This window comes from Schistocerca gregaria, chromosome 1 (genome assembly GCF_023897955.1).
Source record: "Schistocerca gregaria isolate iqSchGreg1 chromosome 1, iqSchGreg1.2, whole genome shotgun sequence".
Classification (NCBI taxonomy): domain Eukaryota; kingdom Metazoa; phylum Arthropoda; class Insecta; order Orthoptera; family Acrididae; genus Schistocerca; species Schistocerca gregaria.
This window is the reverse complement of record NC_064920.1, coordinates 332370179-332386764: the sequence shown is the minus strand read 5'-3', so window position 1 is coordinate 332386764 and position 16586 is coordinate 332370179. Positions and strand designations below refer to the sequence as shown.

The window sequence follows — 16586 nt, the reverse complement described above, 5'->3', positions numbered from 1 at the left end:
CCCGAGAGTTTCCTCACCCTGCAGCGGCCATCTACTGTCTGGCATCAGGTGCCATCTGATCAGCTAAATGCGGTGCATTGTTAAGAGTGTATTTGTCAACTAGTGTTTATCTTGCAGTTGTGTATTGATTTTGCATATTTGAAACATATGCACATTATTCAAATGTTGTAAAATAGAATTACAAGTAGAAAAAGGTCTTAACATTTGCAGTATATTGCTTGCTGGGGTTGAAAGAGTGACGAAGCTAAAGGAGGCAGTTCAAAATCCTGTATTGTGTATGAGATGAGTGCTTTGGGGCAAAACACACACTTTTTATTTTATTTATTTATTTATTTATTTATTTATTTATTTTTTTTTTTTTTTAGAGAGATTGTTCTGGCATGAATGATTTTCCACATTCAGGAAGCATCGAAAACTGACTTGTGATCAAATGTGACCTTCTGTAATGTGACACTGCATTCAATAGGCATGTTTAATTCAATGCAGCATAAATTGAAGGGTGACTATAGTTTTGGCTTCAGCATCATCAGTTCACTCGTTGAGCATTCCTTTGCAGTATTGTTACTGTTGACGAGCAATGGAAATTAATGGCAGAGCCCTACAACACTTGAGCAAAGGGCCATGTGAAGATAATACTTCGCAGGTGGTGACTCGAGAAGAGTGTTGTGTAATGCAAAGCCCCCCCCCCCCCAAGGGCATGTACATCACACCTGGTGTTTGTTGCCAACTGAGACACCTATCGCTCTCTGTGTGAAAAACACTGATACAACTGTCATATGTTGTTATTACATGATAATGCAATCTGCTGATTTCACAAAAAAACTAACCAAGAGTTTGTTTGGTAATCATCCCGCATTGTTCTGATCTTATGCTCTCTGATGTTTATCCTCCTGTTCCTTACTGAAAAACCTTAAGAAAATTTCTGGGCAGAAATGCATTTCAGGCCTGGTTTGACATTATCTTTTAACTCGGTAAATAGTTTTCTGGTCATGGATTCGTAAACTACCTGAGGGTCATTCCATCTCAAATCAACTAATAGTCTGAACCTTGATATCTCAGATTCAGATTAATTTATTTTTTTTTCGGGTAATGTACCCACTAATACTAGCTTAAATTTGAAATTTCAATTTTTTCTGACATTTGGTTTTTGAGTTTCAAGGGTTTAAAAATAAAAATTTAAAAAAACTCCATTTTTGATCAATCAATGATTGTTTTAAAATGCTGTAGCTCAAAAACTATACAACCTAGAGCTCAAACTTGCACCATTGTTTTCCTCTATAAATTTCCTTCAATTTGATATGTAACATGACTATGCTACATATATCTGAAAATTAAACTATTCCAAAAAAACATTTTTTGAAATTTCCAAAATATGTACCCTCGGATTTTTTTTATAAAAATTGTATGTGTGGTCCAGTCTGACTGATTACATGCATGCAAAATATCAAGATGGGATCTCAATGGGTTCATGTATAAAATAATATTTTACTACCACAGTACATACTAGTGAGGTGAAAAGCAGACTATTTCTAGGCTATGAATACTAAGGTAGGCCTGTGCAATTCTAACAAACTATTGTTAGTGGCTACATAACCTGAGAAAAATTCATCCAAATCTGAGGGGCCATGGTTCAAATCATGTAGTACAATTGGTTGATTTGACATGGAATGACCCCTGAGCATTGTCAGACTATTTTAGATAATGCGCGAAAATAAATGGTGTTTGAAAAATAACTCCCTAGTGTTAATGTGTTCTAGAATCTGTACAAAGTGACATACACTATTTTAGTTTGTGGTGTTTGATTCATCAACTCTCAAAGTTTGGCTCCCCTGAAGTTGGCAGCTCTGCTTGACCTTGAGACGGCACCAATGCTGTTTTTTCCTATTTCCTCAGTCTAGTCCAAGTGTGCATGCAGTGCAGAGCAACTCGGCAACAATGTATACTCAGCAACAGAAAGCGCAGTGTGTTACCTGGCTTGTGAAAAGTGATGAGTCAGTTATAACAGTGTAGCATAATTTTAGACGTCAGTATAGTGGTGCACCACCTACAGCAAAAACTATCCATCATTGGTTAATGTTGAAAGGAAACCAGTGAAATGTGGTGAGAAGTGGAATATCATCTTAACGTGTGTGGGGTAGCAAATGGATCCCATGTTGAAGTCTACTAACATTAAACAGAACTTGAAGGAATTCTCTTTCATGGCATGTACTCATTGATGTAATTTTTTCATTAATTTCCCCTTAAATTTATACTTAAAACTAGGGACTTCTTTTTCTAACACCCTGTAAATTGTTGATCAATTTCCCTCTTTATATTCACTGTTGTATCCAATAAACTAATGGAAAATGCCTTAAAGTAAGCACTGTATTAACACAAATGAAATAAAACTTACCATGTCAACTTTAAGACAAAAGTTTATTTTAATACAATGAGGTATCTGCGGCGTGAGCGTGCCTGTTTTGGTTCGAATTATATTTACTTACTCTGGGCTTCAAAATGGTTGTTGTCCTGAATCATACTCAGTTGGTACGGAAATATGGTATTTCATAAATTCGCAGAAGCCAAAAATTATGTTGCCAGAAGTGAAAAGAGGCTTTATCAATTGTGCAGTATTATACTTCTTCACCCTTACATTATGGGGTACTGGCAGTAAGAAGGCATACGATGGAGAAGATTTAAGATTTCCTTTTTCATTTTCAGACAGGTTGCTTGTAGCTATGTCACAGAGTAGATAATAAGATGGCCTCCAGTGAGATTTCAAGTGAGACCAGATAAATTATGAGTTGGCAACATATCATTTTTTATAATTGTAGGCTTAGAAAATACCTTTCTTCAGATCGGCACTATTCTTAAGATAGGTACACAAATGCAGAGACAGCACTACAGCATTGATTACAAAATGTGAACATCTATTTTGTAACTGACGAATACATTAAAGTTACAAATCCAGAAGGGCTACTGTGCAGGAAACTATATGCTGTTATTTGCGTAATTCTGTGTGTAAAAAAAACAGTTTAACATGGAACGAGTGAATCCATCCTGTGCAAAAGTTAAGTTCCAGCTTCGGCTAACACAAAAGAAGCATTTGTTAGCAGAGCATGTAACAGTGACCACAAAATGCTGACAGTAGTGTCTAGCATAAGTAATGCTTAAGCAAAACTATCGTACAGATTCTAAATACTGAAAGAACGATACATGCTATCCACTTTTTATGATTATAGTATATCCACTGCCAGTGCTTTGTCAGTAGAAACAGAAGAGTCTATTTTGAAGAGCTTTGCAGTTTGCCTGTGCTTAAGACAGAGAACCCAAAATAATGACAGGTTCACCAAGCTGAGCATGTGTCTGAGACTATGTAGCACCTGAGCATACTATTATTAATTTGTTCCTTGACATTTTAATATGAATGATGCTTTTAGACATACTACAGTATGCACATGGGAATTATAAAGTTGTAATATGTTGTCTCAGATAAGCAGGCAGTTCTAAAACTTCCAGAGACCCTCCGTATGCTGCTGATTCATAATGCCAAAGTACCACTATGTTGGATTGTAGTCTAGACTTAATATCTACCTGGAAATAGTTGCTCAGCAGCGCATCAAAAGCCTTACACCCCACATAGACAGACCTGTTAGACATCAATTAATCGCAGAAAAATTCCCTATGCCTGTATCTTTGTACCAATGACTTAATTTCTTTTGCAGCACATTGTCACCCAGTTGTGGAGGCAATAAACAAGTTTTACTGTTTACTACACTGTCATTCACAGCTGCACCCTCCCCCCATCTGTTACACCCAGTGAGGATGTGTCTCAATTGTGACTTGAATGCAGATTCATTCCTATATTAACCGGCTTCTTGTTGCAGCTTTTCTGACTGGGTATTCTGCCACTGCTCTGTAGTTAAATAAGAATATTTTGCATGGTGAACATCCAATGTTGCCATTCAAAAACAGTGAAAATGAACAACAGAAAAATGCCTATGAACTAATAAGTTTGGTAAACGGCATCAGTCACAATGACGATTACAAAAAGCTACTTTTTGTAACTACACAGCATTGAAATACGACTCCAAGGATTTTGTAGGATTCCGTTATTTAATTTCTTTGCAGTTGTTTTCAATTAAAATAGAAGAGCAAGAGGAGGAAGACATCTAACTTGAAATGTACCTATCTATAGATAGGCATACAGTTGCAGTAGGACACAGCTAGCAAGACATCAAGAATGTAAAAATTCTCTTTTAGCTGTAGTAGTCTAAGGTAGAAAGAAGCAGGTTTCCCACAAAGTGAATGAGACATGGTAATTTACTCATAAAATAAGCTTCTTGCAGTCAAAACATTTTCCAATTCACTGTCACTTATTATGCCTGAATTGTTTGTAATATTTCATCAGAATTACAACTAAATAATGAGAGAACTTACTGGGGTAGTTCAGGTGCAGTCTTGTAAATCCGTCTACTGCCACTTCAAGTGTGCAAAATCCAATATGTAAATGCAAGGTACACTTATTGACAAGAACATTATGACCATCCATTAACTATCAATATAAACCTGTCCAGGCGACAAAACACACACACACACACACACACACACACACACACACACACACACACACACACACACACACACACACACACACACACACTTGTGGTGTATGCTGTCCGTGTGGAATGGGGAAGGCACATGATCTATCTGTGTTTGACTGAGGGCAGATTGTGATGGCCCAGAGTCTCGACACAAACATTTAGGAAACTGCATAGCTTGTCAGTTGTTCTAGGAGTGCTGTGGTTGAAACACATGGTGAAACTAAGTAAAGACGTCGTGGGGCTGGGCAGTCACCCCTCATTACAGATGTCGGACATCTTAGGCTGGGCAAGCTGGTGAAACAACTGTGATAGAACTAACATCAGACTTTAATGCTGGACTGAATACAAGTGTGTCTGAACACACAGTACACCAAACATCCCTAAGGACGGGTCTCCACAGCCGACAATCCATGCATTTGTCAGTGTTAACATCACAACATTGGTGACTACGACTGAAATTGGCATGTGACCATCAACACTGGATGTTGGCCCAGTGGCAGAGCATTGCACGGTCTGATGAATCCCGATACCTTCTTCATGAAGCCGATGAGAGGGCACGATTCAGTCATCTTCCAGGGGAACAGCTCTTTGATACCTGTACTGTGGGACAGACTAATTGGCGGCGGATCTGTTATGCCCTGGGTAACATTCACATGGACATCCATGGGTCCAGTAGACTGTGTGCAAGGCATCATGATGACCAAGGAGTATTGTGCACTGGTTTCCAGACCATGTACACCCCTTCATGACTATATAGTTTCCTGAAGGCAGTGGCATTTTTCAACAAGATAATGCACTATGTCACAAGACCAGGAGTGTAATGGAGTGGTTCAAGGAACACAGTGGCGAGTTCCAGTTGCTGTGCTGGCCCCCAACTCGCCAGATCTGAATTCCAGAATTTACGGCAATTAGGTGACTTGAGTGCATATGTGGTGCCAGCCCCCTCCAGCACTCTGCCAAGGTATCCACGACAAAGGTGAACATACTGGCTATTAGGTGGGTGATCATAATGTTCTAGCTGATCACTAAATATTAGAACTTCAAATAAGAAAACTGCAGCTGATAAATATACTCGTCACACCACTCCACATTCACCTGGTCACATAGCATCTGAAATCAGGTGGCCACTGTTGGGCAAAGGAACTCTCAAGCATGAACTGATCTGATCTTGATGCAGTCACGAATTGTTTCTGGAATTTTTTGTTGTGGGTTAGAAAGTGAAGTAAATTCTCTTTGAGGTTCCATGTGGCATACATTAATAGACACCAGGAATGCAATTTAAAAAGTAGAGGGAGGAGTGGACTCAAATTTGTGACTGTGTATCTACATTACATGAGATTTATCATTAGATTATGAGTAGGTACAGCCCTGTAACAGCTTGAGATGATGATGATGATATTGTTTTGTGGGGCACTCAACTGCGCAGTCATCAGCACCCATACACATTCCCAATCTGTACACAGTCCAGTCTAGCCACTTTCATGAATCATTGATGGAATAATGACAACACAAACGCCCAGTTCTGGGCCAGAGAAAATCCCCAACGCGACCAGGAGTGAAACCCAATTCAGAGGGATTGCTGGTTTTATTGGCCTCGTTAAGTGAATGACTCAGACTTTGTCTCTGGCAACTAGGTGAGACAGTACCATTGATGACTGATACGTACTAACACCTTTGAATTCAAGACACTCTGTTTTAGTAGGGTTGACTGTAGACATCATAGGCTTCCATGACTTGAAATAATATGGCAACATAACTGGAGTTAAACATAGTTGATGACACTGCATTATGGTTTTGTGATGCATCTGTTTTTATTTTGTTTTACTTGTAAGAATAAAGAGTTTTACAATGAAAACAACTTAACTTGCTTATGATGTTGCGTTTATTGCTTTTCATCCAAGAATCTTTAAAAATTCTTTTTCTGTATTATATAATGAATTTTACAAACAAGTTATCTTTCTTGTTATTGCTTAAACACATACTGCCCGTAGAAACACCATGGTCATGATTACACAGGCAACAAGCAAAGGATGCAACTTGGTGTGCAAAGTGATGTGATTATGTGCAATGTTGCATGATGCTGAAGCAACAGTAATCTGTTAATATGATGATTCTATGTATAATGAAGATAATACTATGTATATAATAATTAATGTGAATATGATTATGAATAAGAATGATGAAACTGACTGTAGATGGAAGGATAATGTTAACAATGTGAAGAAGACAGAGATGTCATTCACTGCTTCCCTTCCAGCATGGGGACTTTTAAATGAAAAGTGGTTATCTTGTTGCTGGCCACTAAATAGGAACATCTGCAGTATGATAGAAAGATACAAATTTAAAAATAGTTCAACCTACCAAAATTATAATTTTCTAAAATTGTTTTGCTGAGATAAGGATGGAAATGGCATGCATTAGCACTGAGTGGAAGTGAATCCCTACAAACCTTGAACACCCAAGAGATACACATTATAAGAAACAAAGTGGCAATAACAATTGTATAACACCTTAAATTCAGCACTTCTGCGTAAGAGTTGTCAATAAGTCGGAGAGAGAAGCTTAATGCAGAGAAAATAAGTATGAAAGATGAAGACGTAACTCAAACCAAATAAATGACAGGAATGTATATGGGAAGTAGGTATATGTTAACAAGGTTTTCGAAGTTGTGGCAGATGATGCAAATGTGCTGTTAGTGTCATTTAGGATAATTGTTTTGTTGTTTCATACCCGCTTAACAGAGATGCTGGAGGAAAGGTGGCAGTGACTGGAATGTTGAGGAACTGGAACACATGGGAAGGGTACTTCATCTGTGAGATCTTCATAGTATTTGGATAAGTTCTACTCATTTTGCCTGGGCTATAGGCAAGGGGCATTATGATGTGTAAATTGACAGCTGTTGAATAAAAGCTGTAGTTAGAGGTATGGGTGTTTCAATGTTAACAAAGGTTTGGGAGCTGTGTGAGAAGTAGAGCTTAAGTGTTTCCCCTCTAGCTGCTGTATGCAACTTAAAACTGGCATTTACTTCATTATGCTTCCTGCTATCCTAGTCTCAAAATTGATTGCATTAACAGTCAGCCACAACACTACTAAATCTTATTTTCTCTTGTACTTCTCATCTATCTCCCCTCTTGTACCCAATAAAACCCAGAAATAAGCCAGTACACCGTGCATCGAATTTGTTAGTTTGAGTGGTTGTCATTCTGTGTGTTGGTTAGTTGCTTGTGTTTACATGTCCAGAATTGTGACTTCTTGTTATGATATAGAACAAATCACTTCTATAATTTTATCTTCCCAGTAAAAAATGCGATAACATGCAGATGTTTTGTATGATGACTTAAGTTTCTTATTCTTCTTCTACTACTACTACTACTACTACTACTACTACTGTGCCATTCAAAAATTGTTGTTTGAAGTGGTGGGAGAAGTTGTGAAACAGTTGTGTGGATGTGAAGAGTGACTCTTTTGTAATGTGTTTATTGGAGCACAGCAATGAATTTTTGCGGTAGCTATGCATCCGTCAGCTGTAACATCACATTAAATACATAGGAATGTGCCTAATTCTTCTTTTAGCAAATATACAGTGTACTAACAAAAATTGTTTTGTTGACAGTGTCTTACATCAAGACAATTGATGGTGTCTCTGGATGTTTTAGAGGTATATCTCCAAGGCTCAGTGGAATTATTGTTAACGGTCTTGTCTATTCACAAGCATCTACTTATTTAGGAGGAGACAAATATCTTGAGGAATGTGATGAGAGTAGACTCTCGGAGCAGGAAAGGTAAGTCTCCTGTAGTGTATATTGCTATTAAAGTGCCATAAATTAAACAAGGTCTGTGTTGTTACATTACAAAATAGATAAAAACATTGATTGCAGAATTTGTTGTTTTAAGTGACTTTGTTGTGAAACTGAAACAACAACATTCCAGTAATTTTCCAAAGGTACAAACAGTTGTCCCACATCTTATAAACAAATTTTCTCGATTTTTATTGTACGTAGAGATTGACAAACATCCAGTGAACCCAGTGAATGGGTATTGTTACTTGTGAAAAGCTGTATTCAGGAAGAAAGTGGAGCAATAAAGTGAGGTTATGGTGAACCTTCGTTTTTTCCCACCGGTAATGCAGTTTCTTGGTAGTAATAGTGCATTTCCATTTCCATTATTTCAATAAATAGCTACGTAGTGATGGTAGATATGTGAAAACATTGCATGGTAGAAAATGGTGGCTGCAGTAAACTTTCTCAGTAGTTGTATGTATGCCACAATGTCTTTTTGCTATGGTCATTTAGTTCTGTGTTAAACGTGTGAACTTGATCATAATGCTGTCCCTGCTTATCTTTGTCACTTTGTAGCAACTTGGACTATATTAACAAATAAAAAAGTTTCCGATAAATTACATCATAGAATCTTAAAGAGGCAGCAATTAGTAAGACACCAGAGAAATTTCAGACTCCACCTTACATGCCTGCTAAGTGCTACAAGCTCTGAAGATAACAACCTGAGTGGTAAAATGATTGAAGGTGAAGCTGCTGGGCTTAGTTTGTTACTTTTAGAACTCCTCACTCATTACCCTAAGCACTCACCTATCAGTAATAGCTTTATTGGAACATGGTCACTTCTTCTGCATTAGATCTGTAGGTGGTTGCAATTGAAATATGCAGTTCTGTGTCTTCTTAACCCCCATGATGGCCGGCCAGTGTGGCCTTGCGGTTCTAGGCGCTTCAGTCTGGAACCGCGTGACCACTACAGTCGCAGGTTCGAATCCTACCTTGGGTGTGGATGTGTGTGATGTCCTTAGGTTAGTTAGGGTTAAGTAGTTCTAAGTTCTAGAGGACTGATGACCACAGATGTTAAGTCCCTCATGATGACACATTTTAGTTCTGCAGTCGTGACTGTCTGCCACTAGTGTCCCAGAATGCTCTTGTGACCTTGCTGACTCACTTTATGGAAAGTGTTGAAGACCAGTTAATAACTACCTACATTATATGTTTAACAGAGAAGAGTATTGAATGGAGGTACTATGACTGGATGTTCAGAAAGGTTAACTGGGCTCTTTACAATCAACTGTAAAGTAGTATACATACTTCACTGGTATAAAAGAGCAGGTGGGACCTGTGGTGATGAGCTCAGTCACTAACATATCCGTACTGAAATCTGTTAGCTATTATAGAAGATATTCATTGAGGAACAGACACACAGAACTACAAAGATTGATAATCAGTTGTTTGGAGAAAAGCTATCAGTGTGTTAGTAAGCAGGGTCTATAGCTAGGAAGAGATTTGAGAAGATGAGCTCATAGTGTGAGTTTCTGAACCATATAAACAGTTCCCCATTATTTGATGTAGTACAGTTATCTGTAATGTGGATTTGTGGATGAGGATGAATATGTCCACTCACTGTTGTACTGGAAATTAAATTTTAAAAAAAGTCATAGTTTCCCCTACAGTGCTGAACAGCCTGAACTTCTTGAAATTACAATTGTAGCCAACCCAAGACCCATACTGAGTAAATAGTGTAACTGTAGAGAAATAATGATGGAATTTTTAACAGTGCTGCAAAAAATAATTAAAAAAAATACTCTACTAGATGTTCACTGTGTGCCATAAGATTGTCAGTCAGACTTTGCCATCTTAAATCATTTTTTAAGTTTCAGAAAATGTGGAATTTTCCAGCTCCATGATTTTATCCTCATAATTAATTTGTTTCACTGCAATAAAAGCTACTGAACTGCTACAGTTTCACTTTTAACAAGGGAGTGACAGTCACTATTAAATTCGTGGTCATCTCCGCTGGTTCTTCTCTCCACAACTGTTGTTGAACTCCTCCTTCCTCTAGCCAGTGCCGATAATTTCCAGTACATGTCCACTGTGGTTAAAGCCTACTACTCGCTAGTCCACCATAGCATCTCAAAGTAGAATCAAACTTTACAAGGGTAAGGTGAAAAGTTCTCACCCCAGCACAGATATGACATTGATAGTAATAATTTTGTTCTGCTGTGTTCACACATGTTAAACAATAAATTATCAACTCAATATTAATAATAGTTTAGTTTATATGGCTTTTTAAAGATGACATGTTGTCTGTTCTTTGTTTAAATGGATTAACAGTAATATCAAGACACCATAGAAATCTAAATTATTATTTATTGTCACTAGAAACTGATCCAAAGGTTTTGAAGCTTTATGAGGAATCTTTTATATTTTTCACCAATTAGGAAATGTAAAACTGAATTCAAATCTGTTTTTTTCCTTACAGATTTAGGTGAAGGGTGTCAAAGAATTCAACCACAGATAAGAAACTGTACAATATGGTATTAAATATCACCATCTTGAGCATATTTTGAGCACTTTTGTAGGATCACACCTAACTCTAGTTCACGACACTGTGTTGTGCAGCAGTGCAGCTAATTATCACTCAGTGATCCTATGAAATTATAACAGTGTGTTTTACAAATAAGATTTATATGTTGCTCTCGAGTTGCTAGATCTTCTACGTTTCAGTGAGAGACGTAATTGATGGTTCATCCAAATCTAAAGACTCTGAAAGTGATAGTAACTTTCCAAATGATTTACCAGAATCAGATCAGAAACAATGGAAGAAAGGCACCTCTACAATGCTGGAGCTATGTAACAACTGTAAATTTGCAGAAAAGTTGGAAACTAATTTTTACATCTACAGTAATGTCATGGTGGTGACAAAGCTTAGCACAATTGAAGAAGGCATCACAAAAAGCACCCCAGAAATATTCAGCACAGAGCAAGGCTGGCTGGATATCCCTGTCCCAGGAGGAAGCCCAAACGGAGGCTACTTATCATGAGTAGGTACAGTAAACAATTATGTTGCAGCACTCAACTCTGCTTTGCAAGGCATGTCTGTAGCAACCAGAGGGTTAATACATTTCACAAATACTACTTTTGTTGAGTGACCAAATTTTTTGAGAACTATGTGGGAATAGTAGAGTGATGATGGATCATAGGGAAAAACATCAGAGTAGGAGAGGTATGAAGAAGATTTTTATTCAGATAAGCTACTGCCTGGTGCCATGTTCATTGTCACTCGCAGATACTGCCACTGGCATGACTTCGTTAAGTTTGCTTCATATTTTGCATAGAATGAATCTGAAGGCAAGTCTGCGGCTATTTAAGCACTCTCCAGTCAGCCAATGACATTATCTAAAAGCAAGTAATCTGCATCTCCATCATAGAAACATTGAATTTCTCAAAACAAGTCAAAGTGCCGTGTGAAATTGCCGAACCAACAGCCTGCTGCACCTCAGTTTCAAAATAGTCAGTGAAAGTTCTATTCAGCTTCATGTATTTTTAATCTGTGCTTCGGTTTATGTGTATAGGAATCTAAATTTTTACAAACAGTTTATTTGATCCTGTTTCATGGTGAGAACAATTTGGAGGACCCAAGACAGTTGACCATCTTGTGGGTGACCTGGTTATTTAATGTGCTACTGCAGTGAGATGAACAATTCATAACTCACATTAGTAAATATTAGCCAGGAAGCTAACAAAAAGCGGGTCTTGTTGCTGTAAGGAACTTTGAATCATACTGAAAATAAGGGAGAAGGGGCTTATTACAATCTGGAAAACACACTTCTTGAACATTGCAGTGTCATGATAATTATTGCAAAAATATGGTAATAATTGTATGATAAGAGTCTAAAGTCTGAGACATTGTATTGCCAGTTAAAGAGCAGAAAAAAAGTTGAAAATATAAGTATTTAGGTTTAAGTAGTTGTTAAGGACTTATAGCCTGTGGAGGGATGTTTTGACAAAAAGGTCAAATCCATACTTAAATTCATAGTCTTGCAGCAATGCTGGCATGGCATCATATGATTTTGTGAAATCTTCAAAGTTAGCTATATAAAGTGGGTATGATGAAATCTGTTGGGTGAAATGAGAGACTTTAGTGATGGGAAACAACTTTCCTAGTATTTGGCTCATTTCCTTCCATAATTCATGTTCATACTCAGCAATACAGGAAGTGTATGCCAGAGGGTAATTAGTGCTGTACAAAATTTTAGTTCCTTCCTGGTTTGAGTGTGTTTGAAGTGAAGATGACTGTTCATCTGCATACGCTTCTCTTCATGCTCCCACATCCACCCTTGCCCCTCCCACCTCCCTCTGTGCTCCCTTCTCCTCTTTTTATTTACTATCTCCTCTGCACCATTGTGCAGCCACTGAGTCATCTGTTGAAAGACCTATCTCATACTATCACCCTACTCCCTCCTTGACTCGTATGCTCTCCGCTACCCCCTCACCACCTCCCTCAGTCTTGGAAACTGCTCTCAATAATCATTAGACTCAGTGCAGATGTGATTTTATGCTTTTTGCTGTTCATATGTGTACTTTTGCTTAAAACTTTTTTACAGGTAGAATTGACTCTGATTTATATTTTTTGCAGATCATGTACCATATTAAATCAAAGTTTCACTTCTCACACTTCTCTGTTCTGAGCTGAAAACTTCACACCTTGTCTTTCTGTAATAGTGGGGCCTTGTCTTTCTGTAATAGTGGGGCATGGAAATTCTTTCAGTAATGTAATTTATTTTCTTATGACTGATGTACATTTTCAATCAAATGGGCAGACTTAATGCTTTAATAAGGCAATAGTACATACAGAACATGTAATTTGGGTGTCAAATGAGAGGCCAATTTGCAATACCATTAAAAAAATGTTTGCTGTTGTTGTTGTTATTGTTGTTTTCAGTCCTGAGACTGGTTTGATGCAGCTGTCCATGCTACTCTGTCCTGTGCAAGCTTCTTCATCTCCCAATACCTACTGCAACCTACATCCTTCTGAATCTGCTTAGTGTAGTCATCTCTTGGTCTCCCTCTACGATTTTTACCCTCCATGCTGCCCTCCAATACTAAATTGGTGATCCCTTGATGCCTCAGGACATGTCCTACCAACCGATACCTTCTTCTGGTCAAGTTGTGCCACAAACTCCTCTTCTCCCCAATTCTATTCAATACTTCCTTATTAGTTATGTGATCTACCCATCTAATCATCAGCATTCTTCTGTAGCACCACATTTCGAAAGCTTCTATTCTCTTCTTGTCCTAACTATTTATCGTCCATGTTTCACTTCCATACATGGCTACACTACATACAAATACTTTCAGAAATGTCTTCCCGACACTTAAATCTATACTCGATGTTAACAAATTTTTCTTCAGAAATGCTTTCCTTGCCATTGCCAGTCTACATTTTATATCCTCTCTACTTCGACCATCATCAGTTATTTTGCTCCCCAAATAGCAAAACTCCTTTACTACTTTAAGCGTCTCATTTCCTAATCTATTTCCCTCAGCATCACCCAACTTAATTCGACTACATTCCATTATTCTCGTTTTGCTTTTGTTGATTTTCATCTTGTATCCTCCTTTCAAGACACTGTCCATTCCGTTCAACTGCTCTTCCAGGCCCCTTGCTGTCTCTGACAGAATCACAATGTCATCGGCGAACCTCAACATTTTTATTTCTTCTCCATGGATTTTAATACCTACTCCGAATTTTTCTTTTGTTTCCTTTACTGCTTCCTCAATATACAGATTGAATAACATCGGGGAGAGGCTACCACCCTGTCTTACTCCCTTCCCAACCACTGCTTCCCTTTCATGTCCCTCGACTCTTATAACTGCCATCTGGCTTCTCTATAAATTGCAAACAGCCGTTCGCTCCCTGTATTTTACCCCTGCCACCTTTAGAATTTGAAAGAGAGTATTCCAGTCAACATTGTCAAAAGCTTTCTCTAAGTCTACAAATGCTAGAAACGTAGGTTTGCCCTTCCTTAATCTTTCTTCTAAGATAAGTCCCATACTGTCTGATATTTTGTCTGCAAAATTGTAATTTAAACAATGGAAACTCTATGTTGGAATATTAATAATGTAGGGAAAGATAAATTGGTTATTACTGCGAAGATAACATGTTAAAACACACACACACACACACACACACACACACACACACACACACACACACACACACACACACACACACACACACAAACAAGTAAGACACATATACATAAGCATTTGGCCACAGCTTTTGTCGGAACAAATCTTCACGGTAAGTAATAATCTATGTTGCCTCCGTGAAGTAACTGATGATCAGTGAGATATTGAGGGTGCCCTTAAAGGCACTTAGCTGTAATCACTGGGTGAGGTGGCACAGTAGTTAGCACACTGGATTCGAATTTGGGAGAATGGTTCAGATCCCTGATTAGCCATCCAGATTTAGGGTTCATGTGATTTACCTGTCTCACTTAAGGCAAACACCAGTATTCTTCCCTTCAAAGTTCGCGGCTGATTTCCTTCATCTTTCCATATTCTGAGCCTTCACACTGTAATGACCTTGTTGTCAATGGGATGTTAAACTCTAATCTTCCTTCCATCATTCTTTATCAGTGCTCCTGGCTGCAGGTGGCAGGCATCAGAGAGAGGATGCATCTTGTTTCACTATGTGCCCTCAGACTCCAACATGAGGCATCCCATGTTTTGCTAATATAGAATCTGCTTTCTTTGTTCATTAGACTCTGTAGAGAGACGTGCATGGCTTCTTCACATACTTAGTCTTAGGCGAAAGTAGTCTGAGCTCCTTTTTCTCCATAAACCATGGGCAGTTTCAAAAAATTGATATGCAGTGTCCAATTGATGAACTAATGGGAGCTCAGTTTTTGATTCATGTCCATGACTCTAGTACTCGGGTGAATTATTAAAAATGAAGGTACTCAGATGGTTGTGTTTCTTCTGGAACTGTGCTTAAAGAAGCAGTAGGTATTTTGCTTGGCAGACTTGCAGTGAACATAGATAATGTTTCTATCTTTCAAATATATGGGACCCTATTGACATGTGCTGCACACCTAACTCATTATTCATCAGCAGTCAACTGATGATGTCTCACTGCCAAAAACAATGCAAAACTGCCAACTTATTGTGGCAGAACACTGAAGAACTCAAATTGTCCTTGTGCTGATGAAATTGGAAAAAAAATTATTTTATGTACTGGTAAAGGAAAAAGAAATAGTTTGTCTAAACACACACATAGTGAAGAATGATAATAAATTAATCTATAAATGTGTTTTAGGGAAATTAAACAAGATTTGTATCCAATTCATGACTTGAGTTTCCCTCTCTTTTCTTAATTGACATGGTACTTTATACAAAGGGCCATTTACTGTACTTTTCCTGAGTGTGTAAATGTTTCATTGCATAAATAAAGTAAAAATTTATCATATTAATGTTGGTGTTAATGTGTTTCTTTTTAAGGGTTTCACGACTTGTTAATAAACTGACTATTGACATAACAGCTCGCACAGCTGGAATTATTGCAAGCCAGCCACTGGCTGTGATAACATATCGGATGATGGCGCAATTTATTGGTGGTGAGGACAAATATAGGTAAGATAGAAATAAGTCATCAGATTTTGTTATAAAAGTACTTAAGCATTCAGAAGCAAAACCAACTAACTTGACTTATCATGGAACTGGACAAATAAAAATTGGAGTAGTACTATTTTTAGCAGAAACAAAAGCATCATCTTCAAGTGACAGCAACTGTTGTAATAAATTTGCAGATAAACCAAAACAGGTAATGTATTATTAGATTTATTTTGTTCATCAGACACCCAGCCTCATTTATTCATTGTCCTGGCAGCAGTGTGATAGCCCATGTCTAAGATGTGGTTAATTCCTCTTTTCCTCATATTGATTACTGACAAAGCTAAAGAAAACAAAGAACTAGATCCAGGAAAGTCGTATGTCAGTTTGGAAATCTTGTCTGTCCCCATACCAGTCTTTGGTTATTTTATTTTGGTTTCACTGGTTTGCTGCAGTGGACTGAATCATACAGTAGTTAACAAAGGCTCCATAATGTAAGTAAGTTGAAGGTGGTTGTTCCCAGATGTTAGAAATATCAATAACCCTGTGTTATAATTGTGCAGTTTCTTGTATTTATGTTACGGGCTGTGTTGAATGGAGTAACTGTTAA

At 37.8% G+C, this 16586-nt stretch overlaps 1 protein-coding gene across 1 annotated transcript in view; it reads left to right on the top strand.

Moving 5' to 3' along the window:
- Positions 1-16586, top strand: part of LOC126344173 (mitochondrial carrier homolog 2-like) — a 46515-nt gene that overhangs the window by 2804 nt on the left and 27125 nt on the right. Inside the window, exons 3-4 of the mRNA XM_050001999.1 lie at positions 8197-8365; positions 15866-15997. Coding sequence (XP_049857956.1) covers positions 8197-8365; positions 15866-15997 — 301 coding nt within the window. The remainder of the gene's footprint in view (positions 1-8196; positions 8366-15865; positions 15998-16586) is intronic.